General features: G+C 42.4%; 2 protein-coding genes across 2 annotated transcripts in view; both read right to left on the reverse strand.

Moving 5' to 3' along the window:
* LOC115075626 (zinc finger protein 845-like) overlaps window positions 1-7,889 on the reverse strand; it is a 67,714-nt gene extending 59,825 nt beyond the window's left edge. The window contains exon 1 of the mRNA XM_029576196.1: window positions 5,199-7,889. Within this exon, the coding sequence (XP_029432056.1) occupies window positions 5,199-7,744 (2,546 nt within the window). The 5' untranslated portion in view covers window positions 7,745-7,889. The remainder of the gene's footprint in view (window positions 1-5,198) is intronic.
* Window positions 7,890-8,338: 449 nt separating this feature from the next.
* Window positions 8,339-13,209, reverse strand: part of LOC115075678 (protein ZNF783-like) — a 65,886-nt gene continuing 61,015 nt past the window's right edge. Inside the window, exons 2-4 of the mRNA XM_029576296.1 lie at window positions 10,474-10,600; window positions 10,194-10,292; window positions 8,339-9,511 (exon numbers count right to left, since the gene is read on the reverse strand). Coding sequence (XP_029432156.1) covers window positions 9,408-9,511; window positions 10,194-10,292; window positions 10,474-10,600 — 330 coding nt within the window. The 3' untranslated portion in view covers window positions 8,339-9,407. The remainder of the gene's footprint in view (window positions 9,512-10,193; window positions 10,293-10,473; window positions 10,601-13,209) is intronic.

Consider the following 13,209-nt stretch of genomic DNA (forward strand, 5'->3'; position numbering starts at 1 on the left):
TGTTGATACTATTCAGATGCCCCTGAGGAAGCTTGTTTTGTGAAACACCGGCCGTGTAGGGCTGTGTTTATACCTTGCATTGAGAGATTGCTTATCAATTCTTCTTCACATTGTCAACGGAGTTGAGTGTCTATCAAAGACTGTTTCTGAAAGTAAAACATTGATAAGACAGGCTAAAAGGGAATTTGAAAAGAAGCTGGCTGTAGAGGCAAAAATGCATAATAAAAACGTTTTTTTAAAAACTGTATATCCAAAGCAGGAAACATGTGAGGAAGTCTATTGGACGTTAGATGATCAAGGTTAAAGGGGCAATCTAGGGAAGATAAGGCCATCTCGGAAAAACTAAATTAATTCTTTGCTTCAGTGTTTACAAATGAAAATGTTGGGAAGATATCCATTCTAGAAATGGTTTTCAAAGGTGATGATTCAGACTAACTGAACCAAATCACGATGACCCTGGAAGATGTAGTAGGCCAGATTGACAAACTGAAGAGTAGCAAATCGCCAGGATCAGATGGAATCCCAGGGTTCTGAAAGAACTAAAAAATGAAATTTCAGATCTATTGCTAGTAATTTGTAACCTATCATTAAAATCGTCCATTGTACCTGAAGACTGGAAGGTAGGCAATGTAACCCCAATATTTAAAAATGGCTTCAGGGGCAAACTGAGAAACTGTAGACCAGTAGGCCTAACTTCAGTGCAGGGAAAAATCGTGGAAACTATTCTAAAGAACAAAATCACAGAACATATAGACATAGTTTAATGAGACACAGCCAGCATGGATTTACCCAAGGGAAGTCTTGCCTTACAAATCTGCTACATTTTTTCGAAGGGATTAATAAACGTGGATAAAGGTGAACCGGCAGATGTAGTGTGTTTGGATTTTCAGAAGGTGTTTGACAAAGTCCCCCATGAGTGGCTTCTAAGAAAATTAAAAAGTCATGGGATAGGAGGCAATGTACTTTTGTGAACTGCAAACTGGTTAAAGGACAGGAAACAGAGACTAGGATTAAATAGTCAGTTTTCTCAATGGAGAGAGGTAAACAGTGGAGTGCCTCAGGGATCTGTATTTGGACCGGTGCGCCTTTTAATATATTTATAAATGATCTGGAAAGGGAACAATGAGTGATGTGATCAAATTTGCAAATGACACAAAATTATTCAGAGTAGTTAAATCACAAGCAGATAGTGATAAATTGTAGGAGGACTTTGTGAGACCGGAAGACTTAAGTGTCCAAATGGCAGATGAAATTTAATGTGAACAAGTGCAAGGTAATGCATATAAGGAAAAATGACCCATGCTATAGTTCCACAATGCTAGGTTTCATGTTAGGAGTTACCAACCCGGAAAAAGATCTAGGTGTCATATTGGACAATATATTGAAATTGTCGGCTCAGTGTGTTGCAGCAGTCAAAAAAGAAAAAATGTTAGGAATTATTAGGAAGGGAATGGTGAATAAAACATAGAATGTCATAATGCCTCTGTATCGCTACATCGTGAGACTACACTTTGAGTACTGTGTTCGGTTCCGATTGCCGCATCTCAGATTGCCGCATCTCAAAAAAGATATAAATGCATTGGAAATGGTATAGAGAAGGAAGACCAAACTGCAAAAGGACCTGGAATGGCTCCCCTATGAGGAAAAGCTAAAGATGTTAGGGCTGTTCAACTTGGGGAAGAGATGGCCGATGAGGGATATGATGGAGGTCTACAAAATCATGAAAGTACTAGAACGGATAAATGTGAAATGGTTGTTTATTCTTCCAGATAACAGAAGGACTAGGGGGCATTCCAGTTAGCAAGTAGCATATTTAAAACTAATCAGAGAAAATTATTTTTCACTCAACACACAATTACACTCTGGAATTCGTTGCCAGAGGATGTGGTCAAGGCAGTTAGTTTAAAAAAAGGTTTGGATAAGTTCCTCTAGATGAAGTCCATTTGCTGATATTAGTCAAGCTGACTTAAAGGTAGATTTTAAAACGAGTGAGTGTGTGCACGCACACGATCATTTTATAATATGCGCATGCTGGCGTGCACACGTTATAAAATGTGATAGCCGCGTGAATATACATGCTGGATTTTAACATCTTCGCACGCATCTGTGGACGGCCTATGACCGCAGACGGGGGAGAAATTTCAAAAATATGAGCGGCGATGCAATCAGACCTTTGCCCAGTTCCCTCCCGGTCTGCTCCAATTAAGGAGCAGACTGGGAGGGAAGTTTCTTAACCCTAACCCTATCCTTCCTCTTCCCCTCTCCTCCCCAACCCCTAAACCTACTCTAGCTTTCCCCATTTTTTAAAAATTTTAATATTAAGTGCTCCTCCCGAGCAGAAGTATCTTTCACGCGCTGGCTTCTCCGGGACAGGGCCCACCCCTTTTTGTTGGCCCTGTACTTCTGTGCGTAACGGGATTGTGCATGTGGCCAGGCCCATTTAAAATGCGCAAGGCCTGGCCACGCACGCAACCCCCGTTTTTTGTTTTACATGTGCAGGCCTTTTACTGGCATTAGTGGCATGGGATCTATTTAATGTTTGGGTGCTTGCCAGGCCACTATTGGAAACAGGATGCTGGGCTTGATGGATCCTTGAACTGAACCAAAATGGCAACTTCTTATGTTCTAAATGGATCTAGGTTTCCAGTGCAGGCTGATCCAGGCCTGCTTTTACGTCCCATTGCATACAGAAACTTCTGATTTCCTAAATAAAATTTATGTGAGGAGGGAGAAGGGGAGATACCAGGACTGGATCAGTCTGTTCTGCAAAAAAATGAAGGTTAAATTTGGGTACAGGGTAATTATTGTACAAAACCTAATTTAAAAAAAACACAATAGCAAAATTCCCCCACCCTGTGACAAAACACTAAAAAATATAAAATGCTGCATTCCTGGCTGGCCTGGTGGCAGCGCTGTGCATTACAATGCAGGAGAGCTGAGTTCTATCCCTTGGCCAGGAAGGACACTGCTCCCCAGGAGTCTCAGCCATTGTTTAATAGTGACATCTAGTGGCCAGATTTAGGACCTGCAATATGGATATACTGTGGTTTAAAACGACATGGAAATAACAAAATGCGTTGTTTTGTATGCTAAAACCATTTGGCATGTGCTAAAATGAAGCAAAAATACCCAAAATGATAGAAAAATGAAGAGACTTTTTTCATGCACATCGCAATCCATAACAGCTGGGCTTGAATGACAGTTTGAGTGTCAGGGAAGGTACGATTTCGAATACAAGCCCTCTTTAGCACAGCTGTACTGATCGCTTCATCTTCCAGTCATTAACACTTTTGCATTTTGTCTTGCCGACTGTTTCATTTTTTTTGTTATCCACTTTTATTTGCATGTTGTGAGGAGATACCATTTTGAAATGTTTAGTATTCAGTCTTGGAGGGGAGGGGTGGTCTTTTGCTTTACTATGGTTTCTGAAAAAAAACAAAAAAATGGAGTCACCGCTAGTCATCTGCTGGAGCAGGACATGCTTGGTGGCCATCTTTGATTTGGGTAGAAACATTCCCATCTCCAAGAAAACTTTAAAAAATGTATAACTATAAGCAAAACTAACACTTTAAAAACCATTATGTATTAATAACACTTCACAGATCCTAAAAAAAAAATCCTCTCTCTCAATCTATATAAAATAAATACAGCTTCTCTACCAACACTTCAGTTATTCTAGTAAAATATAATAGATATGTAGTAAAAAATAAAATCCTTAGTTCACAGCTTTATACAGCACTTGTACTAAGGCTGCCTGCCCGCCCAAATCAAACATGGCCATCAAGTGCTTCATGTTAAGGGCAAACATATTGTTTATAAAAAATAAAAAAAAAAACCCCACCACATTATTTCCTGCCTTCAGATCTTGTAAAAATGGATGTTGTATTGAATATGTATAATACATGGATATACGAAAATTTCTGCATCCTACAGATCTCTCATTTAAAATGAGCTCTTCCTGGGCTTTCTACCCATGACGGGAACAAAACACAAAGAATATAACCTCCTCACTTGTCCTGTTTATTAAGGACTCTTTCATTAGGCACAAACTGAGGTACTTACATAACTTAACATTTTTCAGTTCATCTGCCCTGGCCTGTCGCTATTCCTGGGATCCCAGAAACAGAGGCTATGATGGCTCACCCAGCCGGTTTCTGTCCATTTTCCCTTCCTTTTGCAATACTGCATACCAATCTCCCCCACTACTGAGGGTCCTCTATGCCTGCCCTGGGCATTCTTGAATTTCAATATCTATTTTACCCCCACCACCTCTGCTGGGGGGGGCTGTTTCACATATTCACCATCCTTTCTGTGCAGAAATCTTTCCTCTACCTTATTCCTGAGTCTACCAACCTCTAGCTTCATATCATGACGCCTTGTTTTGGAATTTTCCTTTGAAAAATGTTTGCCTCTTGTGCAGTCATTTTACTGTAGCGACATTTGGATACCTCTATGCTCTGCCAAACTCTGGACTGCCTCTACTCTGTATATACATCCCTTGGAATGCAACCTTCAGAAGCAAAAGCATCATTCCAGATAAGGTATCACCCATGTTTTTATAGGAGCTTTACTACCACCTTTTTATGCTAGTTACATTTCTTCCTATGCACCCTAGCATTCCTCTGGTCTTATTACCTTAAGGTCATCAGTTAATAACCTCCAGATTCCTTTCATTTGATGGTCATTGACCTTTATTTCCCTCCCATGTACTGCTCCACTATATTTCTTCATTCCAAATGCATGGCTCTGCAGCTTTGAGGTATAAAACCCTAGATCACAGTCGTAACTTTCCTTTAAACAAACTCCTAGAAAAGATTTAGCAAGTAGCATTGCACTAGTGGAAGAATTGTGATATTTCACTGTATTAGCAACCTTCCTTGGTGGCCAGTCCCATGTTTTTTGGTTAAAAAATATGACTTTTTGTTGCTATATCCTGCAAGCATTGTCACCCCCATACATGAGACTTCTTGCCCCGTCCCTTTTGCCCACCCATATATTCCAAAATGCCCCACAAAACTTCAAAGAGCTGGCCACCATTTCAGCGTAAGTGACCTGCTTCAGATACTGATAACTGGGATGGGGGCAGATGCTAGTTATGAGTGTCCCCTGGTTCAGTGTGGAATACCGGCTTGGCCAGAGTATTCACCATGGATTTGTACTCTGTGTCTTGTGATGGTGGAAGGGATAACAAGTCAGTCTATTTCTCATGTTGCAGGTATTGATTGCTATGGGGTCCTGTGAGCAGAGTAGGGTCCACTGTGATGGTAGTAGATGACGACTGTGAAGCCTCCTCAGAACTTGGGAATGCCCCACTGGAGGAATGCACCTTCTGGTGTTCCAGCAGTTGGGAGGGCTGCTCAAAGACTTCCCCACACTCATGGCACAGATAAGGGCCTGCCTCCGCATGCTGAGTCCGCACATGGGCATCTAGCAAGGCTTCTTGCAGAAAACCCTTCTCACAGATTAGACATACATAAGGTCTCTCCCTCAAGTGGACTCGCTGATGTACAACAAGTTGAGACTTGCGCGTGAACTTCTTACTGCACTCGCTGCATCCAAAGGCCCTTTTGCCAAGGGCAGGCCTCTGGGGTGACCGGTGTTCTGTGTGCCTAGAAAAGTTGGTCTTCAGCTTCATATATTTCCATGGCCATTTGCTTTCATGAGTGTGCTGCAGCTGGTTGAAACCCTTCTCACACCTGCTGTTCTCCCCAGCGGAAGTCTTTGTCTTCAGATCAGGATTCTTTTTGGACAGCTCCATATTTTTGGGAACCATGTTGGTCTCTCTGTGTTCTGTACGCTTACGAATGCCCTTAGTAACCTTCATGCAGCTTGAGTTGCTCTGGGTGGAGTGGCTCTTCATGTGGTAGATGAGATTGGACTGCTGCCTGAAGGTCTTCAAACACTGGGTGCACTGATAGGGCATCTCACCTGTGTGGGTCCTCAGATGCACCATCAGGCTAGTGCGCTGACTAAACTGTTTACTGCACTCCTGGCATTCATAGGTCCGGTCACCAGTATGGACCCGTTTGTGCACTAGTAGGTTAGACTGATGGCTGAATCTCTTGAAGCACTGATCGCACTTGTAAGGCCTCTTCCCCAAAGACATCACTTGCTGGTGTGGAACCAACCCTGTGTGCTCCTCTTTTAGCCTTACATGCTTTAGTGAAGATTTTACCCCTGTGTCCACTGGTTTGTGGACCTCAGATTTAGACTGTTGACCAGAGACTAGATCACAATCTTTCTCCTCTCTAGGTTCACTCTTTATCTTACAACCAAGAGATGAATTCTCAAGCTTAGTCTTGGATAACGCCATATCTGCCAGGGTCGTAATATTTGACTCTACTTTCTGGCTGGCATTTTCCGTGTTCACTATATAGTTCCAAACCCCCTGAGTGGCATGGCTCTTCATATGATAAATGAGGTTGGACTGCTGCCTGAAACTTCGTCCACATTGACTGCACACGTAAGGCATCTCTCCTGTATGGGTCCTTAGGTGCACCATTAGGCTAGTGCGCTGGCTGAACTGTTTTCCACACTCATGACACCGATATGTCTTCTCTCCAGTGTGGACCCGCAGGTGCACCAGCAGGTTGGACTCATGGCTGAACCTCTTGAAGCACTGACTGCATTTGAACAATCTCGTCCCTGGTGCTGCCAATGGTGAATTAAAGCTGAGGTCCTCTTCAGACTTAATCTCCTTCCTAGGTCTGCCTCTGGCATGGTTCTGCTGATACAGCATCAGGTGCAACTGTGGGCCAAGGCTCTTCCCATACTTACTATTCTCTCCTTGGCATTTTATTTTTTCACCCAGATCAACAGAACTGAGGGGCTTAACTTCAGAGGTACTTATACCTAGCAGGTTCCTAGAGGTTTGCTGACAATTATTATGGTTCAACTGCTGGTCAAAGTCTTTGGTGTCGTCTTCGGTATTTGCTGTGTCTGAAGGCCTGTGAATCTTCAGGTGGTGTATGAGATTGGATTGTTGCCGAAAATTTCGGTCACAGTGAAAGCACTGGAAGGGCATCTCCCCAGTATGAATGCGCTGGTGCACAGCCAGATTTGACTTGTGGTTGAACTTTTTGGGACATCTTCTGCAGCGGAAAGGCCTCTTTCCTGCCAAAGACCTGTGGAGCATTAGGAAGTCTGATGGTGTGGTCACTTTTGACCTTGTACTTTTCTGTGGTCCACCCCTCTTCAATGGCCAGTAGGATGATCCCCAATCCAGCAGTTGGCAGAAGTTATCATATTTGCCGCCCCTGTTGGGCTTCCCTTCCAGGTAACTCATTTTGCCATCCACATTCAAGTAGCTGTCAGATGGCTCCAGTTTGACACTTTGCTGATCATTCTTCAGACCCCCCAGATGACTATGGCCTTCCATATGTCTTTTGTAGTCTGGTGGGGATTGTTCCATGTGGCTCCTCATGTGATAGATAAGGTTGGACTGCTGCCGGAAGTGCCTTCCACAGCAGCCACACTGATAGGGCATCTCACCTGTGTGCATCCGAATGTGCTCCATCAAACTGGTACGCTGGTTAAACTGCTTCCCGCCCTCATAACACTGGTACTTCCTCTCGCTCATTTGCATCTGCTGATGCACAATCAAGTTGGATTCGTGCGTAGACCTTTTGTAGCATCCATTGGATTTGGACAGACTCCTGCCCATGGGAGTAGTTTCCTGGTGCAAAGCAGCATCTGTGTTGGGGCCCCGAACATGACTTCTTATGCAAGGCTGCTGATGCTGCATCAGGACTGTTGGCTGTCCTGGCCTTCTTCCATGCTCACTGTTTAATTCAGTCTTTATTACCAAAGGTAAACTGGAAGGACTACGTGCCTTTTTCTCAGATGGTCTGATGTTCACCTGACCTTGGAAATCGGCTGAGGAACCTTAATATCCATTTGCTGGATAGAGACTTTGATTCGATCTTTGGGACTCAACACAGCCTGTGATGAATGACTTTTCATGTGGTAGATAAGGTTGGACTGCTGCCGGAAACTTCTTCCACACTTTGTACATTGGTAGGGCATCTCGCCTGTGTGAGTGCGGATATGCACCATGAGGCTTGTGCGCCGACTGAACTCCTTCCCACAGTCATGGCACCGATAGGCCTTGTCCCCTCTGTGAATGCGCTGGTGCACAATGAGGTTGGATTTGAGGGTGAACCTCTTGAAACATTCATTGCACCTGTATGGCCTTTTAATTGCAAGTGCTTCCTGGTGCTGAGACATGACAATGTCTGGAGGCCTCTCTGACATGGCTTCCAATTTCACCGGCAGTGATTGGTCTCTCATTCTGTCAGGCACAGTGAGATCAAACTGCTGACTGGAGCTAGTCTTACGCATACTGTTTGTCCAACAGAGTGTACCTCAAATTTCAAGTTCACTTCTGAAGGTCTATTTATATGGCCTTGAGGTGGTATTGTGGCATTGGTTGGCATCACATTTCTGTTGGGCTGAGTCTGCTGGGTATCCTTCTATCCATTCAATATAAGGCTCATGATGTCCTGCTCAATGTGATTCTTCCAGTGCTAGGGTTAGGTTGGACCTGTTGGCGGAAGCTCTTATCACACTTGGTGCACTTGTAGGGCATCTCCCCCTGTGTGGGTCCTCACGTGCAAGGAAAGACTGGTGCGTTGGTTGAACATCTTCCCACATACATGGCAGGAGAAAGGCTTCTCCCCAGTGTGGATCCTCAGGTGATTCACAAGAGAGGACTGGTCGCCAAAGCTTTTCACATACAATGCACTGGTAGAAGCCGTTCCCCCTCTGCCTCCTCCTGGCATTCAGCCAGAGCCACTTCATGATCAATGCATTCAATAAGGACCTTCCTGGGCGTGGGACTTCTGATGGTGCAGGAGTTCATCCAAATCATGATAGACATTGGTACAGAATGGGCATTGTAAGTGACCCCAGGTCCCTTCAATGGATTTGCACTGATTCTCAGTCATGTTTTTCAGTCTCTGCCCATTTTGTGGATTTCCAGCTGTCACCTGAACCATGGCGGTAGGGGATCTGTGCACAGAAGAGGAAGGCCAACTATTGAGAAAGAGAGTAGAATAGCTAGCACCTCTTCCATCACTGCTGACCATCATCTTGGCTTTGCTGCTAGTCAAGTCCATGTCATTTTGGCTCTGCACCTTCCATGTTGATCTTGTTGCAACTCCCACTTTGTTGATTTCCCTTCTGATTTTCCCTGGCAACTGCTGCGGTTTCCCCTGACCCGACACTCTCACCATTGCAGCACTTAAGACCTGGTGCTTTGCCGTAGAACCATTGGAGAGCTTCTCAACTCGCCAAAGCTTGGCTCTTGGATCGTGCCAGCTCTTGCTGCCTAAGGTTTGATTGCCCACCATCCTCCACACTCTTTTGCCTCTGCTGTCCAAGGCTCAGCAAGCTACTAGAGGGGTCCTTCATGTGCTGAGCTCTTGGGGAAGATTTGAGTTTTCTGCAGACTCTTCTTCATCAGAGCTATCTAAGACAATCACAGCCTCTGTCATTTGTCCAAAATGTTTTTCTGCAAGAGAGAATAGAAAAATAAACCAAATTTGAAAGTCCCTAAAACATTTCTCAATTGCAGATCATACGAAAACATTTTACAGTTCTGGTAATTCTTGTGTATGGAAATAAATTTGACCAATTTTGTTAATAGTCTATACATTAATAGGTAATGTCTCCAATTGGGCTAATTTTGTACATACCTTGACAGGAGTGAATCTCACTCAAAAACCAGGGTATGTTGAGTCTGATCTCTGTCTGAAATTTACTGTTAATGCCCTTCTTAATACTTGCATTGTGCAAAAGAGAGCTTCTTTCTGGAGCTCACGGGGTGGTTATATTATTCTAGTTGTGGCGTGCTTTCTTTGTAAGCCCCTTGATTTTAAATATAGAGTTTGTAATATAAACATAGCAGTACATTATCTCCTTTTTGTCTTCAAGGGTTTATGAAATTGTTTCTCTTCCTCTTAGTTTTTTCATTAAATTCTGTGGTCTGTTAACTGCTACATTTTGATGTCATGGTGGTGCTTCTGCCTTAGTAACTGTATCACAGGTGTGACATCACTGAGCAGTCACATCAACCAATCGTACTGCGTCTTTCCAATACTGTTCTGCAGTAGCATTTCAATTGGTTTTTGGTATTGTGTCTGTTTTTCATTGGGCCATACCTATTAGCTGCTTTCTGTGCGCCTACGTCTTACCTCTGAAAGGCATTGGGACACATCTCCAGGGGCCTCGCACATACGGCTCCTCTCCTCGCTCCATCATCAACAGAATGTCAGGTTTAGAGACCTGGTACCCTGCAAGAAGAATGCACAATCTATTATCAATCCATATAACACTGGAGCAAGATCTTCCTCCACCCATATACATACAACTCTGCCAATGGACCTCAATCCTGCCTAGTTACATATATCATATAAACTATGTACCTTGTTTTATTTTTGTAATAGAAGGGACCTAGAAACAGTGGGGACTTACCCAGTGACAACATAGTCTCGTAATTCTCCCTCATCACACCCCTGTACAGCTCCTTCTGCCATCCCTGAAGCACTTGCCACTCTTCCTGTGAGAAATACACTGCCACCTCCTCAAAGGACACTGGGACCTGATGGGGAACATGAAAGTGGGTTGGTTAGTGTAGTATAAGAAGAATCGAGCAAGGCAGAGTTATAAGTTCAGAGGCAAAGCCTAGCATGCAGAGAGTCAGTATCCCACCCATAAGGACATAGTTTTGTCAGTTTTTATCTTAAATTTACAGTGAGCGATTTATAAGGTGAAATTTAAACTTACCTGTTAATTTCCTTTCATTTAATCCTGCCAGACCAGTCCAGACAAGTAAGCTATGTCCTCCGCCTGCCAGCAGATGAGACGAGCAAAAAAAAAAAAAAAAGCTCAAAGCTAATTTTACTACTCTTATAAATGTCTGGTGATTGTCTTCAGCTCTTTAGTATCTTACGTCAAGGCTAAGACAACCAAAAGCAAGTTTGGTTACAAATTGCCATCACAATTAAAACTGATACAGTCAAAAAACTTCTTTCCATGATTATTAACCCACAAATAAGAATCCCTACACCAAACTAAACTAAAGAAAAAGAAATTAGCTGGTAAGCTTAAATTTCACCTTCTATGCCAGACCAGTTCAGACAAGTGGGATGTATCAAAGCTCCACACAGACTTGATGGAAAAAATCCACAATAGACCTCCTGTATTCAATATATAGCCTCTCCTAGCCTGCACATCCACAACGAGGTGCTGAGAGCAGGACTGCAATGGAGGCAAGGGTGCTACCTTGTCATTATCTTATGGAAAGACAGATTCTGATTCCTTCACACTCGTTGAGTAGGGTCAACCGATCCTCTAAGACCTGCAAACCTCGTGAAGCAGAACGAAATGGTCTTTTCTTTGTTATTTTAGAAACCACTGTGCTTTAAACAGAACACATTAATAAACCAAAATCCTATCCGAGAAGAAACTACTCACAAACATCTCAAAGGTGACCTACAAAGGACCTGAAGTGGTCCCAATCTACATCGCCTGACTTTCTCACCATCAGCAGTGAGAAAAGTCCAATTCAGACAGAAATAAAAAACTTCCCTCAAAAAAAGGACACAGAAATACCCTTTTCTGTAAAACTACCAGACTCCAAGGAGACTGGCTTCTACAACAAGATTCGAAGAGATGCTACTCTACGAAGCTTGAGAAGAAGAAATGCCAAATCCCCTCAAATTAAGCTCAATGACATTTTGTTAATGGAAGAATCTAAGATTTCTATTCCAATAGATGAAATTTCATAATATGGTTTATTTTCTGAGTTAATTATTCTAAATATGTTGCCATTCTCTTAGAGGAGTCCCTGCCTCACATATGGGACTTTGCTTTCCCTTTCAGTTGGACTGATGACTATTTTGTTTATCTAGGAATTAAGTCATTCAGTCATTAGTTGTTGTTAAAGTGGCAAGACATCTCTTTCTTTATTTGCTAGGTGCACTAATTAAAAATGATAGCTTTGTGCAAAAATAAGCAAGGGTTAAGCAAGACAACATTAACATTTTTAAATGAGTAATTGTGCATTTTCTCTGGGGAGAGAAGGTAGCAAGAATTAATTATGCAAAATTGACCTACCCTATGAGGTAAGGCTAAGAAAGTTAGGGCTGTTCAGTCTGGAGAAGAGATGACTGAGGGGGAATATGATATGTTTTTATGTAAACTGTTATGATCTTGTGAACTTCACGTGGAATGATGGCATATAAAACATTTAAATAAATAAATAATAGAGGTCTACAAAATCATGAAAGGACTTGAACAAGTTAATGTAAATCAGTTATTTATTCTCTCAGATAATAGGATGACTAGGGGGCACTCTATGAAATTAGCAAGTAGCTCATTTAAAACAAATCAAAGAAAAATCTTTTTCACTCAGCACATAGTTAAGCTCTGGAATTCATTGCTAGAGGATATGATACAGCAGTTAGTGTAGCTGGGTTTAAAAAAGGTTTGGATAAGTTCCTAGAGGAAAAATCCATAAACTGCTATTAATTATTAAGCAATAGTAGTTTGCAATTTATCTAATGTTTGGGTACTTGTGACTTGGCTTGGCCACTGTTGGAAACAGAATACTAGGCTTGATGGACCTTGGACTGACCCAGTATGGCAATTCTTATGTTCTTATGACCCTCGACAAACAAATGGGTGAGTTAACTACCTAATCTGAGATGGTACAATGGGGCCTGTCAACTAAGATTAACTGCAGATTTGCTGTCAAACTTCAATAAATACAATGTGATGCCATTTTTAAATTCCAAGGATAGACAATATTCCTCTGATCAACATGTTGCATTCTAAGACTGCTCATAGACCACCTAATTTTCAGATTGGTCAAATGTTTATGTCTTTGGTGAAAAACTTGGAGGTGTGTACATATCTTTTGTGGATTCTTACACATCGCCATTCCTGCAGGTGGTTGTCAATATTCAGTTTCCCCCAGGCTTAGAATTTGGCCTATTTCATAGCTGGAAGAACAGTTTAGATAATTTCTGGAAATTGTATCAGGCTCTAATGATTTTATATCCTTTCAGGAATTGAAAGATAGATGGAATATCCCTACTACCCATTTCTAAGGATATCTCCAAGTGAGACATTTCATTTTATCTATCACCAAAGGAGATGGGTTGGGTACTTTCTGTAGAGGGTTAGATTATTGGTTTCTAGGCACTT

Source organism: Rhinatrema bivittatum, chromosome 14 (genome assembly GCF_901001135.1).
Source record: "Rhinatrema bivittatum chromosome 14, aRhiBiv1.1, whole genome shotgun sequence".
Lineage (NCBI taxonomy): Eukaryota > Metazoa > Chordata > Amphibia > Gymnophiona > Rhinatrematidae > Rhinatrema > Rhinatrema bivittatum.